The following is a 15,940-nucleotide window of genomic DNA, read 5'->3' on the forward strand; positions in this document are numbered from 1 at the left end:
TAAAATGTGTTCCATGAATCAACCTTTTGCTAGGACAGTGCTTTTCTTGTTATCACCACGGGAAGATCAGGGATGAAAAAACACCTTAAATAACAAAATCACAATATAATAAATATAACACAAATAATAAATCACACGCATTACCAACCCAGGTAAGAGTTCAGACATTGGTTTATTAGGAACGCTTTCAAGAGCACAGCTGTTCTCTATTAGGTGTAGTTGGAACACATAGGTAGCAAAGCTCTGCCTGCAAACAGCAGCTGTGTTCACCCAACTGCTAATTTCAAAGCGAGGGAGGAATGCCAGTTTGAACAGTATGGAATAGTCCATTTCGGAGCTATTTAAGCCCCTTATTTTCTTGAAGCTGCCACAAACTGGCAGCATGCGCTTCCTCCTAGAAGAAAACCTTGCTGCATAAAGCTGAAATCTCACTGAACGAAGTTTAAATTCAGCTTTCTGTACCTGAGGATACGCTGCAACAGCTTCACCCGCCACAGCTGTGCCCCCACCCCCCGATGCTCAGGCGATAAATTGCACCTCCAGCTGGTTCGCAGAGCCTGCGTGCCACGCTCGGAGCTTTCGGCGTCACCGCGCTGCCCTCGGAGCGGGCTGTGGCTGCATCTTCACGCTGTTTTCTGTGTTACCTGGCAAACGTAAACAACCAACAGCAGGTAAAACGCGGTCTTCAATACAGGCGAGTCGCTCCGAGCGCAGGGCACGGGGCGGGGCTGCTCCCGCGCGGCCGTCACGGTTTACAGGGCAACCGTCGCACTCGCTCGCGGTGCTGCGGGGCAACGGCGGCTCCTCAGTGCGGCCGCGTCCCGTCCGAGCGGACATGGGCACCGAGCAGGTACGGCGCTGAGCCGCTGCGGAGCTCGTTTGCAGCCGGGGGCTGGCGGGGGGGTGGAGCGGAGCTGCGGTGCAGCGAGCTGCTGAGGGGGTGCTGGTGCGGGGAAAGAGGGCTGCAGCTGAGAGCTTTTCGGGCGGTGTTTCTTCGAAGTAACGTAAATCCTTAGAACTGCGCCGCTTTCCTTCGGTTCATTCCTTTGGTGGATTCGAAGTTCTGCAGTTTGTGTTACGTTGGGTGCGTATCGGAGGGTGCGCATCGGCGCCGTCCGGACCGCGGGGCTCTCTGTGTGGCTGTTGGTGCCGGCAGCGGCTGTGCTGCGAGGCGTTAAGGATGCCGGAATCTCAGGGTTACAGATGGCTGTGTAGAGCGTTTTGGTGTTTTAATAAAAACAAAAACAAAAAAAGAACAACAAATCTGCGTAATGTTGCACGCGGTGAAAACTTTTCTACTCCTGTTATTTGTAGGGAGAAAAAAAAAAAAAAAAAAAAAAAAAAATCCGCTCAGGTTTCTGTTACTCCTAACCAGGAGTTCGACCTGCTGTAGGCACCTGCATTAGCAGGGGGTTGGATTGTGCCAGCCGTGTCCGACGCTGCCTGGCACGCGCTGCCCTGCCCGGCCCCTGATGCGCGCCCAGCGCTCAGCAACGGCGGTGCGCGGGGGGGGGCGCGCGGTGCCGGCTTCGCTTACAGCGAGGAGTTGCATGCGTTTAGATTTGCGGCCTGAACACAGCCGTGTGAGCGGCAGAAAGCGTGCAGCCCTGCTTTTCGTTCTGATTATACAGTTTGAGAATGGGTTTCAAGATTGAAAAAATATATATATTATTCCAGTGCCCCACCACTCTTACTGTAAATCTTCCCTGTCCTGTCACAACAGATCTTGCTAAAGAGTCTGCCCCTTCCTTCCTAAAGCCCCTCCCTTTAGATAATGAAAGGCTGCCGTCAGGTGTTTCCGGAGCCTTCTCTTTTCTGGGCTGAACAGCCCCTGCTCTCTCAGTCTGCTTTGGTAGGAATGGTGTTCCATTTTCGTAGCCCTTCTCTGGTCACACTCTAACATGTCTATGTCTCTGCTGTACTGAGGACTCCACATCTGGACATACCACTCTAGGTAAGGTCTCGCTAGTGCAGAGTAGAGTAGAGGGACAGGATCGCCTCCCTTGACCTGCTGATCATGCTGCTTTTGATGCAGCCCAGGATACAGTTTGCTTTCTGGGCTGCAAACATTGGTGGCTCATGTTCAGCTTTCTGTCCACCATTACTACCAATTCCTTTTTAGAAGGGCTGTGCTCAGTCCTTTGTTCTCCCAGCTTGCAATGACGGTAGGGGTTGCCATGATGCAGGGCAACAATGTTGAACCTGATGAGGTTCACCTGGCCCTGCTGCTGAAGCCTATTTAGGTCTTTCTGGGTATTACTGTGTCTCTCAGGTGTGTTGACCACATAGTTTGGTGTAATTAAAAATGCTGAGGGTGCTCCCTATCCCACTGCCAGTGTGTTTGATGAGAATATTAAAGAGCATTAGTGCTAGTGTAGTTCTAAATATCAGTCTTACTATGTGAAGAATAAAGAGCACGCCTATACTCAAGATTCCGAACCAATTGAAGTGACTCTGGCTCAGATCCAGCAGTAAAGCTGCTGACAAACCAGGATCCGGTGGGATAGTTAGGAGGCTGGAGCACGGAATGTAGGCAGGAAACTGTTCCATGGAGAACAGAGTCCTAGAATCATTCAGGTTGGATGGAGAAGACATCTAAAATCATCCAGTCCAACCATCCACCCATCTCCACCGTGCCCACTGACCATGTTCCTCAGTGCCACATCTTCATCACTCAAATTCCTGAATTTTGACGGAGGTTGACTTTGGACTTTCTGACTTGCATGTGAATCACTACAGTTCTTGTAATTGTGTGTCTAAAATTTGAGTGTCCTGTAGCACAGCAGCTGTACTGCAATGTGACTTGTGGAAGAGTGGCTCAGGTGAGCTCATACAAACTTCTGCAGCTTTTCTCCACTGTACAATCCTTGCGTAAGAAATGAAGCACAACAAGGACAGCTGTGGCATAGATGTAGCATTACTTTACTGCAAGTGCAGCTGCATGAAGAGGTGTGTGTGATGCTGGGCACTGGTGCCAGGCTGAAGCAGAGGACAAATGGAGGAGCAGCCAAAGGTGCTTATGTTTACCAGTTTCAAATAATTGTACAGCTAGCCTGTCTTGTTTGCTCACAGTGAGGTGCTATGCTAAAAACACGTTAGTTGGGATCCTGGGCACGGTCAGAGGGACAGCCAGCATTTCTGTCTCATGCTGAGGGGTCAGCCTTATGGAAGAGCAGAGAGTGCTGGGCAGTCTTTAATTGGAAGATTATGGGTTAGGATAAAGGACCAATATGTGCTAACTGATGAACCTGAATGAAAAACTTAACTGTATGTTTACACTATGTCTTGGTATCTTTTAATTCTTTAATGTTTGTGTTGGCAAAAATATACTTCAAATGCTTCCCAGCATAAAATAGATTTCTCCAGGCTGTGATTTGTAAAAGATATTTGGGAAAGTTAAATTTTACATGGAAGCACACTAGAAATTGTCGGAGAAGTGACATGGTTGTGCTTATAAAAAATATTGTGTGAGTGCTGCTCTGAGAGTGATGCCTCTTATTTTATTATGTTGGTCCACGATGTCAGAAGTGAATCTTGGTGGTATGGCTGCAGAGGTTGAACCTTCCCACCAGTATCCTGTAACATGTTGTTGCTGAACAGCAGAGGGACAGTCTGATAAAATGGCATCTGACATGGAAGTGCATATGAAGCAAAGGTGGAAGTGAATTCTTCCATGCAGAAGAAGTGGCACCCATTGACATTCATTAATGCTTGCTGAACATTTATGGAGATCAAACAGTGTTGGATGATGTGTTTCAGCAGTGGTGACAGTGGGTCACCTCCACGGGTACAGGTTTTTATAACACAGCATGCAGGCTCTTGTTCATTGCTGGTGAAAATGCAGAGCTAATGGTGGTGACTCTGTTGGAAAATATTGTTCTGTAGCTGAGAATTGGTTCTATCAAGTAGTGTTACCATATTCTTTGTGTCTGGTTTAGTTTACGTTGAAATATGTGGGAGGCATAACTTCCAGAGCAACTATGGATCAGAGATGAAAAGGGATTTATAGCTTCTTTGAAGATGTTTAAGTATGGCTGGAAGTCTAATATTAGTAGTAATTAAAATGTTTGTGATTTTTTCCCAAGGCCGCTCCAAGTGTCAAAGGGAAGTTTGCAAAAAGAGCAGCGAGCTTCATACCACAGCTACCTCAGGTAGTTTTGTTGGATTTTTTGTAAGTTTTAGTTTTCAAGTGTGTACATGGCAATTACATAAAGATTTCAGATCATATTGAAGTGTAATACGTGCATGTTGTCTGCATTATGTACTTGTATTATTCACATTTAAGTATGTGGAAATATGTTTCAATGTTTTCAAAACATTGAAAGTAGAATATTTGAACAAATCTGTAGATGTTTAAAGTATAAAGCTAGAGGGTATGCAAATATTTGCGTGTAAGTTTAGTGTGCTTATCTCTGCTGGGCTGGATATTTTAAAGTTGAGGGCAACATGCAGGTAATAGTTTAGTGTATCATTTTTATGCTGCCTTGTTCCTACTATATACTAGGTTATGTATGTATTTATTTATTTGTATTTAAAATATCTTGAAGTGCTACTAGCACCTACAACTAGTGTAAAACTAAAACACAAAATATTTCTTCCAGGCAAGCTCTCATCTACCATGGCAGCAGACTTGTCCTTCATTCCGCCTGAGAAAAGAGTGGGAAGATGATGAGCCAGATGAGTTTTCTGTAAAAAATGAGTACCCATCTGGTAAGGCTAACAGTAGTTGGTGCTACTGAAGAAAATCTTTCAGAAGCATAAGGAAATGCGTCATGCATTTCGAACTGTTTTTAAAACTTAATTTCAAAATGTGCTTTTCTGCAAGGAGAGTATTTGAAGGCAAGATGCAAGAGACTCAAGATACAAGATTCTAGAGATAATGAAGCTGAGCCATCAACTTCTAAACTGCAAAGCTGCAGTCATCTGAAAAAAAGCCAGGAACGTTTCAGAAGTGCTCTGGTTAACATTATATTGTGAGTTTAATGATGTTTGAAAAATGTACTTTCTCCTGTTGTTAGATGGACCAATTTTTTTTTTAAGTCATTTCAAAAATTTGAAGATTATAAATCAAAAGGAAATATTTATATGACAATGAACTGTATTGCTGACTTTAAAATCTGAACCTTAGCAGGTTGTTTACAAACTTGGTTGCGTGCTTCAGTGTTCTTTTTGAATCATAATGTTTTGCATTTTTTGTAAAGTTTTGCCAGTCACATTTGTTTTGTGCTGCTTATTCATAGCTCGCGTGGTTGATGGCTATATACTGCTTATGACACTGAAATGTATCTGAAGAATGTGATGCACACTTGTTTGTTTGTTTTGTTTTTACGTCAGGCAGGAAGACATTACTGAAGAACCCCTTAATGAATCCCAGTCTCCAAGAGCAGATTCCTCTACAGCAATAGAGAAGGATATTGTGGTAGGTAAAGGCTATTTTCAAGACCATTAAATTTAAAGTATTGCCAGTTATTTATTGTAAATATAGACAAGATGATTGATATAATGATAGAATTATGGAAACAAAAAAGCACTTGACACTAATTACGTTTATTTTTACTAAATCAGCCCATGTTTTACTGAAACCTGCACTAGTAATTGCTGTCTAGTACTGAACTTAACCAATGCATTCTTCCATCCTGCAGAAATACTACTATTACATTCGCCATGGAATTGATACAGCAAATGTAGCCCCACTGGATGAAGCCTGGTTAGATCACGTTTTAGTTTTAATTCCACAGCATCTGAAATCATTTGATGAAAGCATTCGTTCACTGACTGATGAAATGAAAGAAGACTATTTTCTGAGTGTAAAGAAGGCTATAGGTAGATTTCTAATACTTACTCGTTTTGTCCTAAGTTGATAATACTCAAAAGTGTTCGTCATCGAGTGCTGCTCACTTCTGAGAGCTACCAAAAGTGAGAGAGCTACCGTAAAGCACTCTGCTTCATCGTAGAGGAGGAATTTAATGAAAAAAATATATGCTGTTGTTCTTACCCTTCTAATAGTAAAACTATTATTACTCAGTATTTTTAGTCTTTCAACAATTTAAAAAGATACTTTTTTCTAAACCCCAATTTAATTGTATAGCTTTCTACTAAATTTCTTTTCATGTATTTCCACGTAAAACCATTTATGTCAATGAGTTGTCCATTTGGACATTTTGTTTATCTTTATTTGAGCTTATTTTTTTATTTTTGTTTTCACTTTTTTCTTTTATTTTGGAACATCTTTCATAGTTGACTTTGTCTTAAGAGACACCAGAGAAAAAGATGAAGACAAGAAGAAAGATAGTCTTTTACCTCATCGTGCAGAGTAAGAAAATATATTTATTCAACTGACTATAGAGCAGTGATGTACAGTAACGTGTAATGAATTGTCTTAGGTAGTGTTGCTCAGTGTTGGCTTGAGCACTGCACAAAACAGTAAAAGTAAACTTATTTTAGTTATTATCTCAGTTAATGCTTATACAACTTCCTTGGAAAAAATGTGTCTACCTTGAATAGTTGTTGGGAATTAGTTTTGTTTTGCAGTGTTTAACTGGTAAGAAGTTCCTACATTTAATCTCACAGCATTTGAAAATAAGATACAGAAGGGCAAATTCTTGTGTTTTGAGGTATATGCTTGAGATTTTCTGAGGTATATGCTTTCAAATACCAAATGGCAGGCATTGAAGTATATAGGAGGGTGGCTGTGACAGATATTACTGAGACAGTTTTCATATTGAAAAGAGAAATAATGTGTAATGAGAGAGTTATATTATCCCCCGATAAGAGGCCATCCTACAGTTTCTAACTGTAGACCTTCCATGCCTACTAGGAACTGTCATTTTGTTGGATATCGCAGTAGTTTTCATATGAGCTTATATTGTATGCTTGCATATTAAACTCAAAGTATAACATTGTCCTTCTACAACAGTCTTTGGCAAAATGATTTTATTTCATTAACAGTACTTGAAATATGAATTTTTCTTCTAGAGAAACATGTCAGATAGATGTGGAAATTCAGCAAGGTTTTTTAACTTCCTAAAGCCAAATTATTATTACTTTTTTAAAATCTCCTATAGGATACAGATTCACTGAGAAATGGGTAAAAGTTTATATCAGAATTACCAGTTCCTTGTTTGCACAATTTACCTAGTTTCACATGCAGATTTAGGAAAATACTTCTGATCTGAGATTTGTTGTCCGAGCTTGAAGTTCAGTATGGCAAAGCAGTATTTTAGATTCTAATTATGACTTCATTGCTACCAACCTTTCAGGACATTATCATTTAGAAGGTTATTTCCTAATGTGAATATGCAGAAACCACTTAAAGAGGAAATGAAAGTTGTTCATGTAGATCCTTAGTTCTCTGAGGTGGAGTCTGTGTACTCACATATCTACGTAACCTTTTCTTTTGCTTGGAAACTCCTCATCAATCTGAGATTTGATGAAAACTAGATCTGAAGCAGGTGAAAGTTTTATACTCTATTTTGTGACATCACTGTAAGAACATTCGGAGAGATATGAAACAGTTACAAGGAATTGAGGACATAAGCTATGTTTTTATCTATGCAAAACTAAATAGTTCTGTGGTTGATTCCTGAATGGGGTTGTGCAGTTCATTCTGTAAAAAACTGTAGTTACAAGTGTATAATTTAATATAAGTTAAAGCAAAGATAGTAAAGGTTGCAATGTCCATTTCTTCAATTGCAATACTCAGTATTTTAATAATAGAATTTAGTTGTCTGCATAAAATGGCAAATGACCCTGTTTCAGTTTTTAAAGAAAAAAAGCTGCCCTATGGATATATTAAAAAACCCCACTGAAGAAGCTTTATGTTCTTAAAAATTTGAAAGCAGACCAAGTGGATTTATAAAAAGGCTCTATACTCATGAATGATGACCAATTGAATATTATGTGTAAACAAAAATATACTACAGAAGATTATGTATTCATTAGTTGATTACGTATGTATGTATGATTTTATTACATTCTTAATATAAGGGACCTATAAATAGGCTACAGATCTCTTAAATGTCCTAAGACCAATATTTCTTTTTTTCCTATCTCTCTTTTTAATGTATATTGACCAGTATTTGAAGACAGTATTTTTAATACCTGAGTAATGAGTAGAAAACCAGATTTACCTCCTGAGCTACTTCAGCTATTTATATGAGCTTTTTGGGATGGAAAACAATTATTTTAATGCAGATATATAAATATTTTGGTTTTTAGAACAGCTGTGTCCATCCTACTGCGTTTCTTGGTTGTTGTTTTTTTTTTTGTTCTTTTTTTTCTGTGTTTATGTTTTGTTTTGCTTTTTAGAATAGAAGTTGTCCCAAAACCTTGGAATAAGTCTTTCAAGTCAGCGTACAGTTACATAAGAGAAAACTTGCATGCAATAAATCCTTCAATGCTAGCTGTTCTGAAGCTATGGGAAACTTCATTTAAGTAAGTGTTATCAATATCTCTTAGCTTATCAGATGCTCAGTGATTTCAGAATCTAGGTGAGGAAATAGTAGATGGTGGTATCTTAAGGTTTCAAGGTTGCCTTCCTGAATTTGGGACAGCTACAATATCTGCATCTGGAAACAGATTGTGAACATGCTTTGTTCAAACACCATTTTCCCAAAATACATTGTTTTTGTGTGCTCTCTGACTTCATGCTTTGAAGAGTTTCTGCCAACTTTCCATGTGTACAGGTCAAGCTTTCTTATCTGTACTTCCCCAGAGATCACAGGGAAAGAAAAAAAAAAAAAAAAAAAGTCACCTATGCCATCTTATTTCCCCTTGTATCTAGGCATTAATAAGCAAGAAACTGCAAATGGAAGTTAGATTGTTAGCTGTATATTTAGATGAAATACCATCTGGACCTGGTAGTTTGTGATTGTCTGTCATTTTGTTTCTATAACTGTTCCACTGAAACTACAATTTATGCCATCATGTCCATTGTACAGAGAGGATCCAGAATGGAGCTGCTAGAAATCTTATGTTATCTTTTTTTTCCCTGTTTTTGTTTTTTCTTTTTTCCCCTCTTTTTTTTCTCTTTGTTATCTTACAGATTGGCAACTTTCCTGCTTCTGACAAGTCTGAAAAAGACTTCCATTTTTGAAATAGTCATTTTAGCTTTTTCTCATTTTGAGAATTTTTTTGTTCTTTTTTTTTTTTAAGTCAGGAACTGCTTGCTTATTTCTTGACTGGTGATGAAAAGGGCAATGAATTGACCTGTTAAGTGCTGTAATGACTTTACAGGGTTGTTTTTTGTTTTTGTTTTTGTTGTATCTGCTAATGAACAGACAATATTAAATTATTTATTTAAGGAATATGAATACTGAAAATTATTTCCAAGCTTGGTGTAGATAATTATCTTTATTTCTACGTTGTTTCATAATATCTGTAAAAATCCACCAAGTCTTTGGGAAGGTCGCTGTTTAAAACATTTAGAAGTGTCAGTGTTTGATCCCATATGCAGTATGGGGTCAAATATACACATGGACTCCAACTCTGAAAATACCAATTAATATACTCAAATGCAGTAATTATCTCCATTTAGATCATTACAGAAATTTAGATAATTTAGATAAATACAGAAAGTGCTGAAGTACATACATTTGGTGTTCCTGAAAATAAAATATAAATGTTTAAAATAAATAACATTTGAAATATGAAATAAGGTTTTATGGAAATAAGGAAATAATAAGGTGCTGTGAATGCACTTCTAAAATATTCATGTTATATTCTGTTTCAGAAACTTACGCCTTCTTGATACAGAGCTATTTCACAAGAAACTGGAAGCCAAGGAACTTGCATCTTTCCAGGTTCAAGTCATCCAGGAAATTGGAAAATCCAAAGCTGTTCTATCTAGGAAGTATGATCCAGTGCATCTATGTATTTTAAGTTATATGGAGATCTTTTTCTTTGGGTGTTTTTGAAATTCTGGACTTTTCAGAGACAGAAAGAATGACCAATTTTAATAATACGTATCAAAGAAAGAGTTGGAGTGTTTGGAAATGCTTTGAGGCCAGTGAATGAAAATATTTTTGTTGAGCTTACTGTGATTTATGTTGTTTTCTTGTTCCAAATTTCAGTGTGTTGTGTTTTGCTTTTTATCTCCTATAGGGCACGGATTCATTCAGAATTGGATAATCTGTGGGACCTGATCAGTATCTTAGTCTATTTTGAGAAAAGCTTTTATTTTGAGGACTCCCTTGTCATCTAATTGCTATTCTTCAAAGAATTCTTGGAGCTATTTCAGATTAGTCTGCTTTTTAAAGTTTCCCTGGTTTTTTTTTCTGCCTTGTTTTTCAGGCCATTTAAAACAGCTGTAATACTGAATTCTGAAGAAATACACTGAAAAAGCAGTGTTTCTACTTATCAATAATTTAAGACATTTAAAAAAGTAAATTATGGTGGAATTTTTGTATAATAAGACTTGCTCCATCCCTACTTCAAAGAAAGAAAGTGCCTCCTGGGGATAGGAGTAATTGAGATTATCCTTATGTTAGGTTAATATATAGAACTGTATAGAACTTTTGTTAATGAGTGTGGTATTTCAGTTTGTATGTTTTCACTTTTTAACCTTTTTTTTTAAACCAATGTCATCTAAAGAATGTTTTATTAATGACATCCATTGACATTAGAGTATAAAAGAGTTTTTGAAAAACAGAGTGTTTGAGCAGCGTAATATTCGTATATCCATCTAGCAGTATTTCTGAAAGAAGGGCAATTTTCTTGTTTTTGTGCTTAATATGCTGAAGTAGAAGCATAGTAATTACTAGGTCTTTTTTAGATATTTGTAGCTGTGTTGTATTGTTTGTATATATCTGATCTTTATTCAGTAACTACACTATTGCAGGGGTTGGGACCTTGAGATCATCCAACCAACCCCCAATGATTGCTTCCTGCAATTATTTACTACTGCTTTTTTTACTATTTTAGATTTAAATTAAGAAGAACAGCTGTTGTATTTACTAGATTCCTGATTATTAGGGTTGTAGTTTTTCTTGTTTGTTTGTCAGTTGTTTTCTTTTTCATGGTGTGGAGAGTTTTTATTTCTGTTGGCCCATAATTGTGTTAATAACTGCCTCAACTATTTTCATTTCTATTTCTTTCTGACCCTGAAAATGTCTTTGTGTTCTTAACTGAAGAATCATACAACAATAGGCTGGGCTGAAAAGGACCACAATGATCATCTAGTTTTGATCCCCCTGCTATGTGCAGGGTCGCCAACCAGCAGACCAGGCTGCCCAGAGCCACATCCAGCCTGGTCTTGAATGCCTCCAGGGATGGGGCATCCACAACCTCCTTGGGCAACCTGTTTCAGTGCATCATCACCCTCTGTGTGGAAAAACTGCCTCCTAATGTCTAACCTAAACCTCCCCAGTCTTAGTTTAAAGCTGTTCCCCCTTGTCCTATCACCGTGCACCTCATAAACAGTTGTAAGGCTGCACTCTTTTGTGTTTTCATCTTTCCTATTTCCCTCCAGTGCTAGAGCCAGGTTGGCACAATTTTGGCTAAGAATGGCAGGGCAGAATTCCCTCTGGGAAACTTTAATATCTAAAATCTACTAAGGTTGCAAAGATGGAGAAGGAAGTGCGTAGTCTCTGGGACTTAAGTACGCTGCCTATGAGGTCTTTCTGTTGACTTGAGAAATAGGAGACTAGTGCAAGCAGGTGGATTTGTCTGTCATGGATTTTTATTTTAAGTATGGTTTCATAGTAGTAGATAACATTTTCAGATACATGATTCCTTTGAATTTAAAGGTACTATTGTATGAGCTAATTACATTACAGTTCCCCAGGTATACTGCAGCATTCTTTGTTCATGCACGTATTGCAAGCATTCAACAACTATAGGTTTATTAATACTAATCTCTCGAAGAACTAAGAGAAATATTGTATTCTCTTTAGGTGGCTTCCAGAAGTGCAGAAAATCTTTTACCAAGGTAATAAAAAAAAGCAAATACCCAGCAATGCCAGCACTGCTAAATTAGAAGCCTTCTTCAGATGTGCTGCCACTTTAATGACTCGTCAACTGCAACAATTACTTTTACAATCAATTCAGGACTTTACAGATTTAATTGTTCAACCAGCAGTAAGTCCTCTTTCATGCCTCTACTAGTAGCACTGCTTATCCTTGTACCTACTATTTGTTTCCCGTTGGTTTTACTTAGGGAAGAAAAGAAAATATGAACTCTGGTCTCAGTTACTTTCTTGAGGAAAAAAGATGTGGTGTTGTATGTATGCGGTGTTTATTAAACAGAGTTAAAAAACCATAATAACTTATGTCAGAGGGAAATACTGACATTTTAAATCTGATAATGTACAGGAACCTGCTGCAGTTAGTTAGGTTTAAAGTAGAAATCCTGTGCTATAAATACCGTAGACATCATGTAAGTCCAAAAGTGAAACTGTTCTTGCTCAGTGTTCTAGTGCTACCTCCCCATCATCTCCATCTGTATTGAAGGCTTATCTTCTCTCTACTGTCTGTGGTTTGAGGGGGTGGGGTGGTGGGAAAGCAAGAAGAATTTCACTTTTGGACTTACACAGTGTCTATTGTGGCGATAAACATTTCTCCTTGAATTTTATGTTTTGTAGTGCAGCTGAATCTTTGCTCAGCTTTCCATTAATACATCCTTGCTCTTACATATCTAAAGAATCTCTAGCTCCAGGTGATACTGAATAATAATGAAATAATAATAATAAAGGGATGAAATAATATGGAAAAATATGCAGAGAATCTAGGTAAGGAATTATACTGTGAAAGCAGAGTGTATGATTTTCTTTCCTACTTCTTCCCCAAGTTGCTTTGTATACTCCTGAATTAAGTAAGATTTGACGTCCACAGTGCTGTTTCCTGTTGTTGTTAGAAATATGTGTATTATCTCTAATGTTCTGCTTCTGAGTGATTATCCATTATTCAAGCTACACAATGGTGATTAAATGCTTTCTTATGGCTCCTGATTAAAATTTGTTATAGTTAAAAGATATCAGAGATACAGAAAAGTTAAAAGATGCCTGATTTAGATTAAAGGTACCATATAAAATCAAATGGTGCCACCAGGGGCAAAAGCATACAGAACTTTTTGTATTGGGATACATAGGAATCTATACTGCAAAAGAGTTCAACCATTTACTGCAAATATAGCTCGCAGTGTTTCTCAGACTAGGGTGTTTTTTTTGTTTTGGCTTTTTTTTTTTTTCTGTTTTTTTTTTTTTTTTTTTTTTTTTTCTCCTCAAATCAGGTTCATGGTTTACTAAATAAAATTAGAAATAACTTTTTTTTTTTTTTATTTAAAGGAAATTAGTTCCACAGTGACTGGGGTAGGTGATGGATGCGTGTGCTGCTGTACCTGTATTTGTATATTCCTATACTTGTGAGGGCTGCTGCTATAATACTGCTCTGCATCAGTTTGTGCAAACAACTTTATATGAGTTGTTGGCTGGTGTATAGAAGATACTTTTTATGTCAACTGGAAACAATACTGTAATTCATCTTAAAATTCATGTAAAACTGTTATTTATTATCAGAGACATACTTCGTATTTGCACTGGTATTTTTAGTAGAATTAGTAATTGTAATTTGTAGTTAAAATCCTGAGTAATTCCTAATGGTCCTTTGACATTTTTTGTGTTATTTAGATTAAATAATACTTTAATTTATTTTATTATTATTTTTTAATTTAGAAGTCAGTTCGAGCTTACGAACACCCTGGTTTCATCCTGAGGGCAACACTTGTGAATGACTGTATTAAATTTGAACCTGACTTTAATGACTATGAGGATGTATTACTGAATGTTTATGCTGTGATGATTAATGCTGTCAGTGATATACCAAGAATTGAGACCAAATTATTTTCTAAGTTGGTAAGAAAATACAGTACTCACAGTTTTAGTTTTCTCATTATTTCTATGTTTAGTTTCTGAGTATTTTAATGAATAGTCATAATGTCAGACCACGCAGTAACACATTAATATGCTTTGATGATATTTTGAACTTTCTGAAGTAATCTTTTTTGTATGAAAAGACCCAGTTACTGTTCTCTAAGCAAATAAAAAGTCATCAGCTATTTTCTCTTTTCTATTTTCTACAGTAGCTACTACAAATGTATTATATACTGCAAACAAAATTGATGCATTCAAATTTTAAGCATGTTTCTCCAGAATTCTGAAAATAGGCCTTCATTTTGACACTGGAAATGATATTGTCACTTTAAACATAGAATCTTATGAATAGACTGTCCTTTAAAAAATCTGAGCTGTAATTTTAAAGCAGTTTCTGTTTTGCCAGAAACTTGAATAACTGTAATACTATTTATAAAAACAGTAATCAATAACCTTTAAAAAGAAAAATGAAAAGAAGCATGTCTAAATGCATAAGAGCAAGGTTTAATAGCATCTGGAGGGTTGCAGGAAAATACTTTCCACGTTTCTAATGTTACAAAGTCATTGGTGGATAGCAAAATTGAATTGCTGGTCATTCAGGAAAAATAAAGACAGTGTAGACTGAAATTATTGATGACTTTATTTGGAATGGACTTTTACTTAGAATTCTGAGTTCCTGCTGGAGATAAACTTCTGTAACTTAGGATTCACAAAATTGGTAGTTGTATGTAAATAATTGTGTATTAAAAAATAACAATAGTAATAAGTATTAATAATAATAATAAGTATTATTAGAAGAAATAATAATTTCTTCTAATTATAATTAGATAATAATGAGAAGAAATTATAGAAGAAAATTGAATAATTAGAAGAAAATTGAAGTAGAATTTAACTGTTTTTTTTTATCCTGTTAATCTTCCTTAATGTAGCTGATCTACAAAAATAAGTGTAAATTGAAAATGTCGTGTCCTTCTGATTGTTATTTATTTATTCATTTATCCTATTTCTGTATTTTTTTTTTCCAAAGCCAAAAAGCGAGTCCCCATCAGCTGTCCTGAAACCTGTAATCCTTGATGAGATCTTGGATGAACATAAGAGAATGATCAGAGAAGAAATTATCAAAGAAAGTGCTGCACCTGTGGAACATGTCAAGGTTTATGATAAGTACAGCCTCCTGATAAACAGACAAGCTGAACAAGATACAGATCAATTCCTGACTGAGCAACATACTTTTGAAGAAATGAAAGGAGAAATTATGAAGTATAAGAAACTCAGTGAGGAATTAAAATATACTTTTAGAAAGGTAAATTATAAAAATATTCTTAATTTTAGTGTTGATTTTTTTTCTCTGAGAACACTGTTAGTCAAAATTGATGATAATTAACTGTGAGATAAGTGAAGTAAAATTAATTTTTCAGAAAAATAAGCATTTTTTTGTTAAGTTAGTATTTCTGGGTAGGATTTGCCTTGTTTTGGTAAAATGTAGTGCTTTTTTCTGTATAGGTCCTTTCAAAAGTAATGCCTCCTAACAAAGAGCATAGTAACACTATCTGATAGAGAAAATTCCAAAAGACAAATAGAGTGAATTCAAAGCACTGTTTTTCAACAGTTAACACCATTGTCAATGCTTTTAAACCAGTGATGAACTAGAGCCTGATTACTGTACTTGTGGAAAAACTGAGCAACCCATTGTTGCTGTTGCCACTGCTGAAGTGCACCACCAACACCTTACTGTCAGGTCTCCATAAATGTTCAGCAAACATTGATGAATGTCAGCGGGTGCCATTTTTTTCCACATGGAGGAATTCAAATCTTTGCTTCAGATGCCATTTTGTCACAAACTCCCCTCTGCTGCCATCTGTTACTTGGCGACAACATGTAATGAGACGTTGGTGCTATGACAGTAGAGATTGAACATTCCCATTAATATTTCCCTCTGATGTTGTGGGCCAATATAATAGGGCAGGAGGCATTACTTTTGGAGCACCCCAGTAGGTATTCACTGGGAGACTTGTGAAAGTTCTCACAGTATGCTCCTTCCAGATTTGAAATTACAAAAGGTCTTTGGATCTGGT

At 37.1% G+C, this 15,940-nt stretch overlaps 1 protein-coding gene across 5 annotated transcripts in view; it reads left to right on the forward strand.

Moving 5' to 3' along the window:
* The first annotated feature begins 679 nt into the window (after nucleotides 1-679).
* Nucleotides 680-15,940, forward strand: part of DNAH7 (dynein axonemal heavy chain 7) — a 98,956-nt gene continuing 83,695 nt past the window's right edge. For 3 of the 5 annotated variants that reach the window (XM_052675019.1, XM_052675022.1, XM_052675020.1), the window contains exons 1-12: nucleotides 680-850; nucleotides 4,086-4,151; nucleotides 4,602-4,710; nucleotides 4,826-4,973; nucleotides 5,335-5,419; nucleotides 5,643-5,823; nucleotides 6,238-6,313; nucleotides 8,308-8,433; nucleotides 9,731-9,850; nucleotides 11,892-12,075; nucleotides 13,668-13,847; nucleotides 14,893-15,168. In XM_052675019.1, the coding sequence (XP_052530979.1) occupies nucleotides 836-850; nucleotides 4,086-4,151; nucleotides 4,602-4,710; nucleotides 4,826-4,973; nucleotides 5,335-5,419; nucleotides 5,643-5,823; nucleotides 6,238-6,313; nucleotides 8,308-8,433; nucleotides 9,731-9,850; nucleotides 11,892-12,075; nucleotides 13,668-13,847; nucleotides 14,893-15,168 (1,566 nt within the window). In that variant the 5' untranslated portion in view covers nucleotides 680-835. Of the gene's footprint in view, nucleotides 851-4,085; nucleotides 4,152-4,601; nucleotides 4,711-4,825; nucleotides 4,974-5,334; nucleotides 5,420-5,642; nucleotides 5,824-6,237; nucleotides 6,314-8,307; nucleotides 8,434-9,730; nucleotides 9,851-11,891; nucleotides 12,076-13,667; nucleotides 13,848-14,892; nucleotides 15,169-15,940 lie in introns of those variants that run through there. The other 2 variants (XM_052675018.1, XM_052675021.1) reach the window with 2 other exon arrangements.

The sequence above is a fragment of the Tympanuchus pallidicinctus genome, unplaced genomic scaffold, assembly GCF_026119805.1.
Source record: "Tympanuchus pallidicinctus isolate F22 unplaced genomic scaffold, pur_lepc_1.0 scaffold15, whole genome shotgun sequence".
In the NCBI taxonomy this organism is placed as follows: Eukaryota; Metazoa; Chordata; class Aves; order Galliformes; family Phasianidae; genus Tympanuchus; species Tympanuchus pallidicinctus.